Here is an 18,989-nt window from a genome sequence, read left to right on the forward strand (position 1 = left end):
TTTTGCTAACTCCATATATTCTATTAATTTTATTCTCCATTCCTCGATCGTTGGAACTTCTGTTGTTTTCCATTTCTGCCCTAACATTATTCTAGCTGCCGTGGTAGCGTATAGAAAAAATCTTTGATCCTTTTTGTTTATTTCTTTTCCCACCATACCTAATAAAAATGCTTCCGGTCTCTTGGGGAACGTGTACTGTAGTACTCTTTTTAGTTCATTATAAATTTGTTCCCAAAATCCCTTGACTATGGGGGACATAATACTTTAGCCAAAGCATAAACTTCACAAACAGCCTGGTCCTGTTAACAACCCCTGAGTCAGGTGCAGAAATAAAATTAATGGAGCTTTAAGATTGTCAAGAGGCCTGAGACATCACACATTCCTTTTCTTTCTTTCTTTCTTTCTTTCTTTCTTTCTTTCTTTCTTTCTTTCTTTCTTTCTTTCTTTCTCCACTTCCCCACCCTCTTCTACTCATGTACAATGTGAGGTGTAGCCATTGTCAACTTCTGTTAAAAAGATTCTGGGTACACTGTCAACTCCAGTTGGTTTTAATTAGGAATGGATGGAATGGAACACTTCAATTCTTGAAACTGTTCAGGGACTTCCAACTTCCAGTTGGTTCCACTCTGGTATAATTCTTGTTAGAAATCCAAATTTTAGAATATAAGTGGTATAAAGAAAATAGCTGTTTGGTTTGGAGTTTGTTTGTTGTTTTAAAAATTTTCCCACGGCGTTCCGACGGTCAATACGTCCTACGAAAAATTCGTCTAATTAATTCGTCTAATCTAGTTAATTAATGCGTTCCTATGGGCTCCGGGGGACTGGCGGCAGTGGCAGCGCTTGCTCGCTTGGCTTGTGGAAGGCAGGCAGACAGGCGGCAACAGCCCCTCCCTGTCCTTGCCACCTGCCTGCCTGTCTTTGCTGTCACCGGTGGGGGGAGAGGAACGAACAGAGAGAAAGCTGTCCTTTCTCTCCGTTCGTTCCTCTCCCCCCACCGCCGATCTGTCCTTGCTGTCAGCGGTGGGGGAGAGGAATGAACTGAGAGAAAGCTGTCCTTTCTCTCCATTCGTTCCTCTCCCTCCCACCGCTGACAGCAAGGACAGATCCCGGGGTTCGGAGACTCCAAACCCCAGGATCTGTGCACGCTCAGCAGAAGGGAGAGAGGAACGAAGGAAGAGAAAGCAGCCCTTTCTCTTCCTTCATTCCTCTCCCCCTGCCGCCGACAGCAAGGACAGATCCCGGGGTTCGGAGTCTCCCCAGCTTTCTCTTCCTTCGTTCCTCTCCCCCCCGCCCGACAGAGCCGGCATCTGACGAGGGTTCGGAAGCCCCGTCAAATGCCGCTGTGCCGGGCTAGGTGGCGGGGAAAGCGGAGGAATGCGCTAGTTCTTCTTTCCTCTTCCCGCGCTAGTTCCCCTTCGTGTTCCGCTGGTCTCTGCCGGTTGCCCCTCACTGCTCACGGCAACCGGCAGAGACCAGCAGAACACAAAGGGGAACCAGCTGCAGCGCGGGAAGAAGGCTGTCAGCGCCTCTCAGCTGATCTTCCTTTGCCTTCTTCCCTTGCTACAGCTGGTTCGCCTTTCACTAGACAAATGCCTTTTGCAAATAGGTTTTGTGATCGGAGGTTTTTATGGCCACACTTCGCAAGACCTTGTCGTCTTGCAAGGCAACCTCCGATCGCAAAACCCATTCGTCTAGTGAAAAATTCGTCTACCAGGGCATTCGTCTAGTGAGGCACCACTGTACTGGAAAAACAGTCACATCATAATGGAATGCCTCTCTTGTGACTCACAGGCAGCCAATCACATGAGAGCTACTGCCAGAGTAGGGGGGAAAGCCATGTTAAAAGTACACAGTAATTCAACATAAGTAAAAATTCCCATTTCAGGAAATTAAATCATTATCCTTAACAGTGTGCACTTGTGAGGATAGCTCCACCCAAGTAATTACGGAGATCGAAAGAGGCTCTAGTGTAAAAATGCCTGGTAGGACGAAAGTAATAACTCGCTATTGAAGATCTTGGAGGCAAGAGGTTCTTCCACAGCGAGCTGCTTTTTGACACTTACATTTATTCCTAATATGGTGATAATAATGTGTCAGCTTTACAGGTTGGTCATGAAGACAACTGTATCTGAAAAGCTTTCAGCAGTTTGCAAAAGGGTTGCTATTTATTATTTATTAAATATACCTACTGCCCTCCATCTGTGGATCATAGGGCAGTTTACAGAATAAAAACACAACGTTCCATATGGAGTTCGTGAACAGTCCAATATCTGGAGAAAGGTTTGCTTTCTCCAACATTTGATAACTCCCCAAAGGAAGTCGGCATGGTCCTCCGGACTGTGACTATTTTACAGGAGGATTCAAGCACATACCGGAAATTCAGGTTTGCACATTTAAAGTAAAATAAAAGGCTCTGCACAAGTCCACTTCAGAAAAAGAAACAGATTTATTTATTCATTTTGGAAAGTGATGCAGAAATGATTTGAAAAGAGTGGGATGAATGAATGGCTAACAGGAAGATGTGTCAACACCCACAGCTGTCAACCCTCCCTTTTTTTGCGGGAAACTCCCTTATTCCACGCCACAGCTGTCAACTTTCCCTTTTTTTTTTGCTGAAAATACCCTTATTCCAGCACCGTTTCCTGCTGCTATCCTGGATTGTTAGATATACCGTAGACTGTCCCCGGGACAGGTGAGGCAGCTGATCCCTTATTTTCAAATCCGAAAGTTGACAGCTATGGTCAACACCCTCCAAACAAATCAGGAAAAATCCTTCCTGTTCTATAACTCTGAAAACAAATTGGAATGAATGCTCAGTAAAGGCCAGATATAATCTAACCTCCATGTAAGCTTTGTACAAGCAAATCGGGACGAGTGCTCAAGAAAGTGCTCCTCTGGAAGGGCTCTCTGTCTTTTCCCTCCTTTCTCAAAAAGTGTGTCTTACCTCCCAGCATCCAGATCCTTCTACCTCATTTCTTTCTTCTGTGCCTATTTGAGGGCTCATCTACACTTCTGCTTGTCCTGCCACTTTCCCCCGGGGAAAGCCACTCTTTACTTCTGAATTGGAACAAATGTCAGTTGGGTTTTCTGTGGATTGTTATGTGCTCCGATTCAGCAGTAAAGCGCAGGCTCTTCCTGGGGGATGCAGCAGGGCAAACGGGAAACCTCTCAGACCTGTGCTTACTAGCTGTGGGATGAGCAAAGTGTGGACGAACCCAAGTCTCTCATGCAGGTTGCACTGGCATGTCCTGGAACACAGGGAAGTGATTTAGCTTTCCCTCTTGAGTAGCAGAGCACCAATGCTAAAATTTCTGTATTGTTTTTACATGAAAATGCAAGCTAGCTGGGCTGTTGTCAACCATGGATTGTCCTTTACTCCTGGATAGCTCAAAATGCAAGGCTATCTACTGTATTCAGCAAATGTTGTTTAGTTGTGTCCGACTCTTCATGACCCCATGGACCATGCAAATACAATAATATCAATACAAAAAAAATGCATTTTGTTATCCAACTTGTTTGTTCAATTTGTTTGTTTCAACCTTATCTAGCAGCCTTTTTTCAGGATTCAGTTACATTGCAGCGATCTGCCTTACACATGCAACTGCTACAAACTTTGAGCTGACCAGACCTTTGCACCCTTCGGGGCCTGAATGTTGTTGCCAGAAGACTGCATTTCAAAAGGCCTTGCTCTCTTTAATAATCTCAGTCATTAGCACTCCTTCCACCTCTTTCCCCTCCCCTGCTGATTACACCTGTACACATGTTTACTCCAAAACCACATCAAATCCACAGACATTCTTGCAGGCTGACTGGTTTCTACTGCTCAGAAATCCCCCTGTTTCTTGGCTGAGTACCCTGCATTCATGTGACTCCTGCACACTGCAACTCAATGAAATCCTCTGAAACAGCTGCCAATTCACCAAATTTTCCATGAATTAGGTCCTGACACTTCAATGAGAGGAAAGACAATGTCTGAAACAAGGCCAACTCTGGCTCACTGCCTAGTATGTGTCACAGTAATTCTACCAGCTGCCCTTCGATACAGCACTTCATACTTTACAGACCACCAAGCAGATCCCTGAATACTTCAGTGCTGTTTGGAGTTGGAGCTGCCAGTATGTTTTCTCAGCCTCTGGCACCCAGTGGCTCCAGGCTGGACCCAGAAAGTTTTTGTGCATGTTTGTTTTGGTTTGTTTTTATTTTTATGAATGGCTGTAGAAGAGGAGTCTTGACTGAACCGAGGCACAATACTGCAGCCATTCATGAAAATAGCAAAAGGAAAACATTGTACTTTGACTGATTGGATGCAGACCAAAGTTTATAGGAATGTTACTCATTCAGGACTTTTGCTGTCTAAAGGCTGATAACGTCTTTGCCTGCTAGATTATGGCTTGTAATTTAAAAAGTGTGGATTTGTGATCCTGGATAGATTGATTGTACTTCTACAAACTAGTTCAATCTTTTTTTCTTTGCCTCAGAGGAGGGGGGGGGATTTTTAAGTCTTCCTCGAACCATTTCATTTCTGAAAAAGAGACATGCTGCTAGAAAACTCACTTCTTTTCAGATTTCCACCAAAAGTTTGGTCCAGGGAAAAAAAATACAATCTCTAGATTACTTATGTGTTTCCTAGCTTTCACATGGAAAAACTGTGTGACTCAAAATGAAGCCATTTAAGGCTTAAAACAGGGAAGACATTATTCACAATGTGGATATTCCCTACACATAACTGTCTAGAAAGCAGGAATATGTGCAACTTGACAGGGCATTGAGTTGCCTCCAACTAAGCGCTACTCAGCGTAGGCCCATTGAAATCATTGTCCCGCCTTTAGTCTGTCATGGAAATCAAGGCAGTATACATGTGGTTCCCAAGCAGCTACCAGTAACATGGGGCAGAAAAGTTTCTACAGAACATTTTCCATTTCATAAGTTCATTGGGTACAATGACTGGATGCCACTTGCAAATAAATATTGGGCGGAATTGTCAGTTCTGAAATTGTTAGCTTTGTTTATCAAATACAAGGAAAATAAACTTGCTAGACTAAATCGCCCTCTAGGGGCAGGTGTTCCCAAAGTGGTCCACGAGCTTCATTCAGGTGGAAAGTGGCACACCTGCATGAAATATTCATACTGATTTTTAGTTGTATTGTATTGTATTATTAATTTTGCGAATAACTTCCCATGAGGCATTTCAAATTTAATTTACAATACAATGACATATATAAAATAGATATGTCTATAAAAAGTCAGTAAGAACTTTTTTTAATTTAAAAAACTACTATAAATATAAAAAGATTAAAACAACAGCAACACATTTGTAAAATTAATTCAGATCCAGGATGGATACCAACTGAGATAAATAAAAGCCACACACAGCCATCACTAATACCAGGTACAGAAAGCGTGATGTTTTGCTGGAGTCTTTCTGTTCTCAATCCAGTCAACTCTGTTCTGCCCTGCTCCTAAGTATTGGAGCATTCTGCTATCCATGTTGGCCAAAATAACGTTTTAAATCAGGTGTGCGGGACCTTTGGACCTCCAGATGTTGCTGAATGAACTACAGATCATTGGTCCATCTAGCTCAGGCATCCCCAAACTTTGGCCCTCCAGATGTTTTGGACTACAATTCCCATCTTCCCCGACCATTGATCCTGTTAGCTAGGGATCATGGGAGTTGTAGGCCAAAACATCTGGAGGGCCGCAGTTTGGGGATGCCTGATCTAGCTCAATAGTGTTCACACTGACTAGTGATGGCTTTCCAGGGTTTCTGCTAGACCTTCCTGGAAATGCTGGGGATTTAACCTAGGACCTTCAGTATGCAGATGCTCTATCACTGAACTATGGTCCTTCAGTAGGGTTTCTTATAAACTAATGGGAACGCGGGAGGCGCTGTGGTCTAAACCATTGAGCCTCTTGGGCTTGCTGATCAGAAGGTTGGCAGTTTGAATTCCTGTGCCGGGGTGAGCTCCTGTTTCTCTGTCCCAGCTCCTGCTAACCTAGCAGTTTGAAAGCATGCCAGTGCAAGTAGATAAATAGGTAGTGCTGTGGCAGGAAGGTAAACGGCATTTCTGTGCGCTATGGTTTCAGTCACGGTGTTCCATTGCTCCAGAGAAGCGGTTTAGTCATGCTGGCCACATGACCCAGAGCTGTCTGTGGACAAATGCCATCTCCCTCGGCCTGAAGCAAGACGAGCGCCGCAACCCCATAGTCACCTTTGACTGGCCTAAACCGTCCAAGTGTCGTTTACCTTTTTACCTTATAAACTAGAAAGGATGAGTCCATTTAACTGGTAACAGACGGCGTGAAACAGGTGAGGCGTATGCTGCAGGAAATAATTTGCTGGGGGAAATGTGAGCTTGAGGAGGGAATTGAAAGAGGAGAAGGAGTTGGCTTGCCAGATCAGAAGTGGGGGCAGCATTCTGTCAAAATGGGCAGGATTTATTCTGTGAAGCTGTGAAGTAATTAAAAAGAAAGTGCCTTTCTGAACTTCTTTACCTCACAGCTGAGTAGGCACAGCCAGATCACACAGATCTGCAAAGGGTGTGATTTTCAGGTGGTCTTGAGCAAGCATTTCATATTTAAGGAATTTAGTATTGAAATATGAAAGGAGATGCAATGATAGATGATAATGGTCAAGACAGGTGGGTGTCTACTAGCCTTTAAAGCCAGGATATATCTGTACACCTTGTGACCCACCAGGCTAAATGCAGCCTGCCTGCCGGATGTTCTACAACCATGTTTTTGTGGCCACAGGCAACAAAACCAAAGGTTTACGGGGGTGTCATACATAGCATGTGGGCTGCATTTGACTTTGAAAAGTCACAAGTTGTACTTTTTATGCTTTAAGAAACAGGTTGGATTTTCAACAGCACTGGGAAACACCCCAGGCTGACCACATATTCATTTGAACTCAAGTGTGATGGGGAACTCAAAAGTGGGGAGCTAAAATGTTATGATAATGTACCAACGATCCAGGACTGGCAGACAAAGACGGTGGAATATGCTGAGTTGGCGAAATTGACTGGGAAAATCCAAAACCAGCGGGATCAAACATTTCAAAAAAGACTGGAATAAGTTTATAGAGTATTTGAAGGATAATTGTAAACATTTAACAGCACTGATAGGATTGGTTTAAAGCTTGATAGTTTATAGAAAGCACGGATTTACAATTAATATAATTTAGTGATTATTGGAATTGAATAGAGAATAAAGAGGGGAAATTGAAATGCAATTTTAAAAAAGATATAATTTAAGGTAATCATGGGCTGGGAGGAAGGGGAGTCAAGTGCTCATGAGAGTGGAATATAATTCAAAAACTTGAGTGTGCTATATTTATATAAAATGGAAAGTTAATTAAAAATTTTTTTTAAAAAAAATCATTTGGTAACATGTCTAGAAAGTTGAGCCATGGGTGATTTTGCAAACCTGGCCCTACATCGGTCTCCCATGGACCCTTATGTTCTACTTCAGAGGATATAGACTTTTTGTCTTCAGAGATTTGACTCCTTGCATAGTATATCCTTAATACAGTAAGCTGTGAGTTCATTGTTTTAAGGAATCTCTGCATGCTCCAAAAGGATTGAAACCAGACTCTTCTTATTCAAACCACAATTGTATTTTAGTCCTCCGCTTGGTATAATGAGAAGAAAAATCACTATGAATGCATTAAAAAAACAAAAAACCCTCTCCATACCTAAGTTTCAGATACACAGACCAATGCAGCGAAATGTCAGTTGGCAGCTGGGATAGCTCAATTGGTAGAGCATGAGATTCAGTTTCAGCATTGTGGGTTTGAGCCCCACATTGGACAAAAGATTCCTGCTTTACAGGGGGTTGGACTAGATGACTCTTGTGTGGTCCCTTCCAACTCTACAATATAGGGATACTTTGAAAGAAAATGATGTACACAAATCTGGATGACCTCAAAAGCAGGTATGGGGGTGGACTTTGTACAATGTTGCAGTACTGTTCTCTCTTTGCCTATATTTACTGGAATTCAATGAAGACTAATAGAATTCTGCAAATATTCCCCAACTGTAGTTTTTGTTTACATTATTTTCATGTATGCCATGGGAATGTTATATAAAGTATGTGCAGCTAAATTAGAATCATTGTAGAAAATATGCAAACAATCTCTTGTCTTTCCCAGCTGTACTGTTGTATTGTAAAAGTTACCCGTTCCCAATGCCCAGACTGGAAATTTATAAGTATATAATTCTAATCAAAAAGGATACACATCATATCACACATAATACTGAAAATTGAGGTTTTCCTGCTGTATGTTACATTGGTCTTCACCTACCTGGTATTCTCCAGATGTTTTGGACTACTGTTCCCATGAGCATCGTCCTGATGGGCTCCATATTGAGGAAGGCTTTGTTACACAGTACAGTCATACCTTGGAAGTCGAATGGAATCTGTTCCTGAAGTCCGTTCGACTTCCAAAATGTTTGAAACCCAAATTGCGGCATCTGATTGGCTGCAGGAAGCTCCTGCAGCCAATCAGAAGCCGTGGAAGCCCCGTCAGATGTTTGGGTTCCAAAAGAACATTCGCAAACCAGAACAATCACTTCGGGAGCCAAAATGTCTGAGTTTCTGGGTGTTCAGGATCCAAGGTACGACTGTATGAGAAAGGGGAGACTTTCCTTTGTCATAAGCCATCTAAACAATATACTTCTTTACTCTTTATTTGCAGCCACAACAGGTGACCCAGAAGAAGCCAGCTCGGGTAAGTAGGTGTGTGTGTGTGTGTGTGTGTGTGTGTGTGTGTGTGTGTGTGTGAATTATTGGCTGTGTGCTAAATTCATATAGTTCCATACATCTGTAATTCTAATCTGACATTGACATGTAATGAACAGAAATACAGTACTTGAGGGTAAATAAACGAGATGATTTTATGACGATTAAAGAAGGACAACATCGCAAACAAGAATCTTATTTCATCAGGTGCATGTTAAACTTTTTTTTTTACTAACATTTCTTTAGAGCCAAATGGTGACAAAACAGAAGTTAAAAAACCACAAAACACAATAATAATTATAAATGAATGAAGCTAAAGCAAATTAAAACAGCCACAGAAGAAACCCAACAGCAGTTTAATGATCTAAACCATGGGTAGGAAAACTAAGGCCCGGGGGCTGGATCCTGCCCAATTGCCTTCTAAATCCGGCCCATGGACGGTCCGGCAATCAGCGTGTTTTTACAGTTTTTACATGAGTAGAATGTGTCCTTTTATTTAAAATGCATCTCTGGGTTATTTGTGGGGCCTGCCTGGTGCTTTTACATGAGTAGAATGTGTGCTATTATTTAAAATGCATCTCTGGGTTATTTGCGGGGCATAGGAATTCGTTCATTCCCCCCCAAAAAATATAGTCCGCCCCCCCCCCACAAGGTCTGAGGGACAGTGGACCAGTCCCCTGCTGAAAAACTTTGCTGACCCCTGATAAACAACAACACATTTTTAAAACTGAAAGACTAAAAATTATTTAAAGAGGCAAACTGCTGAAAAGTCCCTCTCTCTTCAGCAGGGGCAATTGCAGAAGGGCCTCAGAAGATGACCTTAAGATCTGGGTAGGTATATATGGGAAGATTCTTAGGGCCTAGAACAGGGATCAGCAAACTTTTTCAGCAGGGGGCCGGTCCACTGTCCCTCAGACCTTGTGGGGGGCTGGACTAAATTTTGAAATTTTGAAAAAATAAATAAAAATGAATGAATTCCTATGCCCCACAAATAACCCAGAGATGCATTTTAAATAAAAGCACACATTCTACTCATGTAAAAACATGCTGATTTAGATTTAGAAGGCGATTGGGCCTTAGTTTGGGGACCCTGGCCTAGAAACAGACTAACTGTCATTGTAGATTACAGAGCACTGGCATAATATGACCCTTTTAGCCAGTCCCAGTTGACAATCTGGCCAGGCTATTTTGGCCTAACCGAGCTTTCTAGACCATTTTCAAAGGTAGACACACAGACAATGCCTTTCAGCAATGTAGAATTGGCCTATTAAACAGCCATTAACCCCACTTTGTCACACTGTCTTGTTTAAAAGGATTATTTTCTCACCTTTTCAATGAATATTTATGGATGAAATGGGAGCTCTAAACCATTTTACGGACTCCAAACACATAGTCGGAACATGGTAGTTATTACACTACACACTGCTTAACATGGAAAACTATGGTAGACTCTTATATAATATGAGCATAAAATCCTTAGTGAGTATAATAGAGGAGACACTGAGGATCAGAAGCGATTTCAGGATCCATGAAAGGATGGGGAAGCTCTCTTTACGTGTTACTAAAAAAATGGCAGTGTTTTCTTGAGTCCCGAGGCGTGACTGGCTCAGGAGTGGAGTGACAGGTGAAGATGGAGAGAAAAGAGGAGGACATTCGGATGGGAGCTGAGACCGGAGAGAAGAGGCTGGGGGGAGCGGATGCTTTCAGCTCCCAGGTTCCTGCTGCCTCAGCTGGGGAAGCAGGAGTCTCATCTCTCCCCTTCTCTTTGAGACAAAGGAACACAGCCAGGGAATCTGAGAGGGAGTCAGCCCACAGCTAGAAAAGGAGAAACCAAAGTTGGACGGACTCCTTGGGGAGATGCCAAGGGAGATGTAAGTGGGTAGGAGGGGAAGCACTTTGCAGAGGTTGGTCTCCAGCACACCAGTACAGGTGCTTAACAGGATTAGAAGGAATTACACATGATAGACAAAGAAACTAGAAATATCAACAGCCATTGCTTGATTCAGGGATGTTGAGGTGCTCGGAGGCCCGAAGTCCAGGGGATCTGCAAGCTTTATAATGTATAAAGAGGGTGACATACCGGTATCCTGCTGGTCCTGCCAACACCTTCAAACCACAGGAAAAGACTTCTGTAGCACCTGGAAGGGGAGGCTCCCTTAGGAATCTAGGAAGCTGTCTTGCATGCAGCTTTATAGATTACTTCTATATGAGCCTGCTCCTCCTCCAGTTCAAACTATCAGTAGGGTCTGTGTGGGTTCCAACATCTTTAACTGGGATCCTGGTGGTCTGCTGATTGCCAGTGCTTCTTTCCACCCACACTCCCAAACAAAACATTCTTTGCAATAGCTCACAGACTTCAACTTTTCACATCGGCTAAAACCAAGCTGCTGATTTTTAATTGTTTTTTAGAAAACCTTATTACTTTAGAAATAATGGAGATAACCTAATTTATGGTTTGGGATCATTTTTCAGCAATGATATCGAGTGGCTTTGTTACGAATGTGCTGCCCAGCCATTCCCCTCTAGCAGTTCTAGTTAGCAGGTTAAAAATATCTTTGCTCATTTGAGCATTGAACACAATCAGTATAGCAACTAGCGTAAAAATATTGATTTGGCCTTTGACAGGGTTACCATTCTCAGGGTCTAAGCTAAAGTTGGCCTGAAACCTATTCTTGCCTCCTTAGAAGTGAGTCCCACTAGGTCCAGTGGGACTTAGTCCCAAGTAAAGAAGTATAGGGCTGCGGTCTTAACCTGTTCCCAGGTGAAAGTATTAAATCTCAGGGCAAGGAAGCAGAGAGAAGCATGTTCCTGCCACCAGCAACCTTCTTCTAACATTTCCAACATGTTCTTCCAGTTTCATTTTCTCTCATTTTATGGGAGAGAGTAAACTGAAAGGTGGACACCCAAGCTTGTATTATTATTATTATTATTATTATTATTATTATTATTATTATTATTTATACCCCACCCATCTGGCTGGGTTTCCCCCGCCACTCTGGGCGGCTTCCAACAAATACAAAAATACATTAAAATATCACAGATTAAAAACTTCCCTAAACAGGGCTCCCTTTAGGTGTTTTCTAAATGTCAGGTAGTTGTTTATCTCCTTGACCTCCGATGGGAGGGTGTTCCACAGGGCGGGCGCCGCTACCAAGAAGGCCCTCTGCCTGGTTCCCTGTAGCTTTGCTTCTCACAGTGAGGGAACCGCCAGAAGGCCCTCGGCGCTGGATCTCAGTGTCCAGGCTGAACCATGGGGGTGGAGACGCTCCTTCGGGTATATAGGACCGAGGCCGTTTATATTGTATTACAGTGGTGCCTCGCTAGACGAAATTAATTCATTGCACGGGTCTTTTCTTATAGCGAAAAATTCGTCTAGCGAATCCCATAGGAATGCATTGAAATTTTTTTGAATTTTTTTTTGCCCATAGGAACGCATTAATTGAATTTCAATGCATTCCTATGGGAAACCGCGATTTGCTAGACGAATTTTTCGCAAAACGCATTCGTCTAGCGAGACAAGCTCCGCTCGAAAAATCCTTTCGTTAAGTGGAAATTTCGTTAAGCAGGGCATTCGTTAAGCGAGGCACCACTGTATATAAATATATTGTATTATAAATATATTTTGGAAATGCATAGGAAATTGGACAATAATTCTGCAAAGGAGCTTGAAGGGGGATGCTTGGGATATCTATTATCTGTCTTTCTCAATATGTACTTTGAGCCTCAGAAAAACTAGCAGCCCTTTTATTTGGGAAGCTGGAATATGCCTGAAGAGGCTGTACAGCCTAAGAAGGATGAAAGTCCTGCCACAGTTCAGTCTTGTGTCTCTTTGCCTTTCTACTCCCTTTTATTTTACTTGACCGAAATAATCTATAAAAGCAAATAGTTCAGGCTCAAAATTAACAAGAACATGAGCTCATGCAGGCTTCCTAATCTGAGCTGTCTAAGGAAATAATGATAAAATATAAACATAGGGACTACATGGAAGTTCATGGAGGATAATGTAAATCTTATACTACATTCAGAGGAATCACTTCCTTTTCCATCTGTTTCCTTCAAAATAGCCTTGCAGATGGTTTTTCCAGACAGCTTTCTGGATTAAGGTAGAAATCTCCCCGCAATGGGATTTGGAAATATTAAGCCCAAGCCTTGTAGTACCAAAGTGTTTAGTTGTAGTTTGGACCAGCAGCTTTGGCTACTCTAGGCCAGGTGTGAGAAACATTTTTCAGTCCCAGAGCCATGTTCCCTTGTGACGAGCTCTCAGGGGGCTGCATGCCATTGCTGGGTGGAACCAAAGGCAAAGAGCGGGCAGAGGAAGGTAATAGGCTGCAGATACAGTAATAGGCTACATTCAAGCCATGTAAAAATCCTAGGTTTCTGTTTGTGCACACACTATAAACATGAGGGGTCATCACAGTTCTGGGATACATTCCAGCCAGGCAAAAGCAGCCGGGCAAAAGCACTTGAGGAGTGTTCAGAGCAGGGCCAGACCAAAATATTTTGGCACCTGAGGCAAACCACAGAATCACATCCCCCCCAGTACCCAGTTTATACCAGTGGTGGTGTGGAATAATTTTTGCTTACACCACCAGACTCCTAAACACAACTCCGATACAGACCACTCTGTAACTCTCCCCTACAATGCAGCATGCAAAATCCAGTTGTAGTGTTTCGTGCCCTCTGGAACAAGAGGTTACCTGCTTTTAGCATTCCAGTTCTGATACCAAAGATCATTGTGTGAGCTCCTTGTTGCCCCCACCCTGCCTGCCCAATGCACACACAGTAACACACTGTTGCAGTTTCCAGTTGTATTATTTTTATTTATTAATGATCATGCATCTGAAACACTTTATTTTGACATAAGTTGAAAGGTATGCTTTTGTGTATGGAACATTTTGTTGTATACTGGTTTGAACTTCTAGATCTGTGTTTTCAAAGATGTCCCGTTTAGTTTTTTGTTGTTGTTGTTTTAAACCAAGCTCCTATCTCGTATTTTCATCTCAAATAATACCACCAGTTTTCTTTAGAATATTGTGCAAAATACAGAAGAGTCTAAGGTAGTGTCCCCCTCCCCCTTTTTTTACTACAGTTCTATAAATGTCATTATCTTCCAGCTTTCAAACACACTGCAGGGCAAATACATTCACTAAATCTTACTTTAGGGACAGATGCTTTCTAGCTTAGAGCCATGAAGACACTATGTAAAATTCAACAGTATCTTCAGACAGTTAAAGAACCCAGAGGATTTTCCATTTTGCAGCTGGAGAATGCAAGAGCAGGTTACACTGTGAAATGATATTCTCTCAGTATTAATACGGACTCTTAAATCATAAGATATGTGTATGTCCACATGATAGCTGTGAAATGAATTATAGCTACTGAGAGAACTCCTGCAGTGAACTTGTTTTAGAAAAGGTTGCCAGATCTACATGCAAGCCACCAGTTAAGTTTAAACATATCTTGCAGAAAAGTTAGGTATGCTATGTTTAAAGACAGAATGTTTATTGTGCCCTTTCAGCTACTGCCCTTTGATAGGCCTGTCTGAGGATTAAAGGGTATATAAATTTGACAACACAAAGTTGGCATTTCTAGTAAAATCTGTTGTACTTTTATGCTTAAATTGCTAAATAGAGGAAAAACAAGCCAGTTTCCTAATTTGCAAGCAGTTTGCAACAGCTGTATCCTTCGCCAGAGTGTCATATGGGTGATTATATTGTAAAATAATACAAAGGAAATAGTTATTTTTAGGGACGCATCATGAAGATTATCAAAGCGAAACTTTTAAAAAACACACACACAACAGGACATACTTTATTTTTATCACTTCTGAAGCATAAAAACAATATGCGTGTAAATCTGTCATTTGACCAATTATGTGAAAGGGGGTTTCAAAAACGAAGGTTTTTATAATGGTAATTGCAAGATTAAACACACGTAGCCATACAGTTGCCCCCTAAATCTCCTCCCCTTTTTCTGAAGGCTCTAAAGCCACCTGTCAGTAGCCCAACTGCTGGGTACTTCAGAGGTACAAACTCTCACATACTTATTAACTATTTTTACTCATTTCCTATAATTTCTTTCCCCTTCTCCTTTCATAGCTAATCTCCTGGCCTACTTAAACTCTTCAAGGCTGAGGCGTGGTCTGTGGGAATCTTGCCTAACAGCAGCAAGTGTCTATACCAGGCTTTCTCAACCTTGGCCCTCCAGATTTTTTTGGCCTACAACTCCCATGATCCCTAGCTAGCAAGATCAGTGGTCAGGGATGATGGGAATTGTAGTCTCAAAACATCTGGAGGGCCGAGATTGAGGAATCCTGGTCTATAATCAGTAGCCATGATTAGGCAGAAACTGTTGCCTAGCAATAACTGGATAAGCATATATTTCCTTACATTGCTCGGAAAAATGCATTTATTATTATTATTATTATTATTATTATTATTATTATTATTATTATTATTTAAGCAATGCATGTGAAAAAGCACATAATAAAAACATTACCCCTGACCTAAGACAAACAACCTGTTTCCCCAAACACACAAGAGGAATCTTTCCAGAAAAAACACCCCAACAAAGCCTATGGCAGAAAAACTCACAATACCTGTCAATATGCCAGGAGTCTCTCATCAAATATTTAACTTATTCAAAGAAAGCCATATCTTATTATTTCTACACTAAATTTGGCATGAGCTCTCCTCACAACTTCCTCTCCTACACTCCCTCCCTTACACTAAGTTTCAGGTCAATGAGTGCAGCCATTTTCAATCTATATCCCTTAGAATCTACTGCTACCATTTCTCATTATAAAGGCGGAATACGGTTCAGCTGACACTCCTTAGCATAGGGCCATAACTGTGCCCTCTACAAAGATCAGGCCAGAGACATACCCTGTGTTTTAGACAAGTTGTTATTTAATCTTACAAGGAAACTAGATTGTTCTTGCTGTACAATACATCCCTGTCTTTCCATCGAAATAATCTGCAATTAAGTCACATCATGAAACCAAAAATCCACAGTAATAATTCCGGCACAGTCAAGCAGTAGACAAAGAATATAATCAGGCAAACACAGATTCTTTGCCAGCCCACTTAAACCATGTAGTGGCGTACAGTGCACCCCGCTTAGCAAGGCATTCTGTAGGATATGTGCTGTCTCAGACATTGCCATCAGCTGTGCCTTATTTGAACCCTTTTGAGCTATATCACAAGCCCCAGTCCTATTCCTCTGATAAAAAAAAATTCTGAGCATTCCTCAAGGAAGCTATAGCCGTACTTGCTGAACTTTCGTTCATGTAATCAAAGGGGAGGTCAAGGGAAAACCAGGAAAAATTGCTCTCTCTCTCTCTCTCTCTCTCTCTCTCTCTCTCCAATTCAGATATTGCGCCCACTGAAGAATGTGCTTGTTAAACCCCTTGTATAGTTGGGACTTCATTTTTCTTTGTGAAGTGGGCTGCTATGTATATGGCTGTGAGCTGTTCAGTGCTTGGAACCCTCCTTGACTGGCGCTCATAAAAATGTCACTATGCACTTCCACTTTGAAAGGCTCTTTTATCTTACCTTCCTGAAGCCCCCTTTCCAAAGGGTAAGCACGCTTGACCAGGAAGCAGCAGCTTTGCCTTCCCACATAGTTAGGTCTTAATGAGGTGTGCACAGCTCTTGGCTTTCGACTTTCGTGTAACTTCAAAGCTGCTGTTTTCACATTTGACTAGAGGCCTACAGCTAGCGTTTTGGCTGGTATACATGTCTCTTTGCTCTCTCGCATACGCAACGCAGCAGAGTTGATCGTAGCCATGTGTACTGTGGTACCTTGGTTTACAAACTTAATCCGTTCCTGAAGTCTGTTCTTAAACCAAATCCATTCTTAAACCAAGGCACACTTTCCCTAATGAGGCCTCCTGCCGCCGGTACCCTTCCACCATTCGGATTTCGTTCATAGACCTAGGTAAAGTTCGCAAACTGGAACACTACTTCCGGTTTTGCAGAGTTCATAAACTGAATAGTTTGTAAACAGGACTGTTTGTAAACCAAGGTACCACTGTACTTGGAAGTTCAATATGTCTTACTCTCGTTTAATTGTACATAGGATTGTAACCTTCCTTCTTTACCTTTGCTCTCATGCACCCTTCTGGGAGGGAAAATGAGAAGCATCTGCTGCTGCCACTGTGCCCTGGTCTTCTCATTTGTGCCCGGCCCTCATCCATCACAGATATCAATGCAAAGAAGGTTGCAGCAGCTAAAGACCAAATGGATGGCAGCCATCTTTAAATATCTGAAGGGCTGTCATGTGGAAGGTGGAGCAAGCTTGCTTTCTGCAGGTTGAAGGAACGGATTCAAATTGCAAGAAAGGTTATTCTCACATAATATCAGGAAGGATGGTAACAGCCATTCAAGAATGGAAGAGACAACCTCGGAAGCTGGCAGACTCTCCTCCACTGGAGCTTTCTAAGCAGAGGTTGGGTGGGCACCTGCCAAGGATTCTTCACCTGCACTTCCTGCATTGGGGGTCCTGTTCCAGCTCTCCCACTCTATGATTCTGTGACTAATTGGGAATGGGTTTAATGGCAGCTTCTCCTTTCCCTGAAAGACAAGAGTATGATGTAAACAAAGTTCTAATTCCTGTGTACATTTACATGGATGTTAGCCACTGAATTCAATTGGACTTCCTAACGTGCACAGGATTGGACTGTAGCTAAAATTTTGTTGCTCTTTCTCTTTCCCTTTCCCTTTCCCTTTCTAGTGCTGCCCATTCCTAGTTCTCTTCATCCAGGAAGACATACTTCCTGTTTATAGGAACAGAAGAATCTGCTTCATACAGTATCAAGTTAGGCCTCTGGTCCACCAGGCAACAGGCAGTGTCTCTCTAGGGCAGGGGTCAGCAAACTTTTTCAACAGGGGGCTGGTTCACTGTCCCTCAGACCTGGGGTGTGTGGACTATTTTTTTATATAAAAAATGAATGAATTCCTATGCCCCACAAATAACCCAGAGATGCATTTTAAATAAAAGGACACATTCTACTCATGTAAAAACATGGCGATTCCTGGACCATCCGCGGGCCGGATTTAGAAGGTGATTGAGCCGCATCCGGCCCCCGGGCCTTAGTTTGGGGATCCCTGCTCTAGGGTTTCTTGTCTGCTCACTTCCTGCTTTAAGCCGGTCACCTGTTCCAAGCATAGCCCACCTGCTGTTGTGAAGATACTGGAGGAGGTATAAAGTAGCTGCAAAAAGGGACTTCATTCTTGTGCCACAGGCATCAAATTTTAGTTCCCGAACCACATTTTTCTGTGCACCCCCTCAATTAGTACAGCTAACTCCCAGATGCACAGGGAATGTGTTCCAAAGATGAGTTATCTTAGGTCTATAGCCACTTGTGATGGGAGACTGTCCTGGTTTTTGTTTTTGTTTTAAAAAAATTCTTTTTACATGTAAAAGAGTATGGAAAAGCATAGAGTCAATCACTATTCCCCTGCCTCAAAAAAATACCTGCTCCCACTTTCTGCCTCAACAGCAAAACCAATGAAATAACCCACAGGATGTTGGAGAATAAATTCCCTTAAATTTTAAATGTTGTGGAATCATTTTTATTTTATTAATAAGAATTTATCTTACCAATATTGTTGTATTTTATACCACTCATTTATAAAATAACTTTAAACATAGTGGGCCAACTATATTTAAGTAAGTTCTGCTTGATTTGCATTGACGCTGAGTCCCTGACAATGAATCTTTGCCTCTTAAAAGAAATCCAATGCTGTAAGACCGCGTACCCACTTACCTTGGAGTAAGCCCTAATAAACATAAAATATGTACTTCTGAGTAGATATACATATTATGTAGTAGCATCTGATCTCAGATTAACCTACATGGAAACAAATTGGACTTTGCTGTCCAAGAAACAAGAGGGGCAAACTACAGAGATTCTAAAGGCTAGAAAAATGGAGAGAAACAAGAAACAAAAGTGCATGAAAGGGGAGGGTAAAACAGCAGCTCTTAGGAACCCAGGGATTCCTACATCCTGGTGTCCAAGCAACTCACTTGTCAGTCACAGCTCTGACTTCAATTATTGATTAAAATCATGGAAATGTGGGCGCAAACTGGCTGGCACATCCCACAGAATCACTGAAACATTGCCTGCTCAATAACTTCCCTTATAGGAGGCCTAGGGGTTTTTTGTGTTTTGTTTTTAATGAAAGCTCAGTCTGGGGATTGTATCCAATACTAGTTCTACACAAAGTAAAACATTGAAATTAATGGCCATG

At 42.2% G+C, this 18,989-nt stretch overlaps 1 protein-coding gene across 2 annotated transcripts in view; it reads left to right on the forward strand.

Moving 5' to 3' along the window:
- The window catches only part of HMGA2 (high mobility group AT-hook 2), a 135,322-nt gene that overhangs the window by 108,367 nt on the left and 7,966 nt on the right, over positions 1-18,989 (forward strand). For both annotated transcript variants that reach the window (XM_035128506.3, XM_035128509.3), the window contains one exon: positions 8,693-8,725. In XM_035128506.3, coding sequence (XP_034984397.1) covers positions 8,693-8,725 — 33 coding nt within the window. The remainder of the gene's footprint in view (positions 1-8,692; positions 8,726-18,989) is intronic.

The sequence above is a fragment of the Zootoca vivipara genome, chromosome 9, assembly GCF_965207765.1.
Source record: "Zootoca vivipara chromosome 9, rZooViv2.hap1.1, whole genome shotgun sequence".
Lineage (NCBI taxonomy): Eukaryota > Metazoa > Chordata > Lepidosauria > Squamata > Lacertidae > Zootoca > Zootoca vivipara.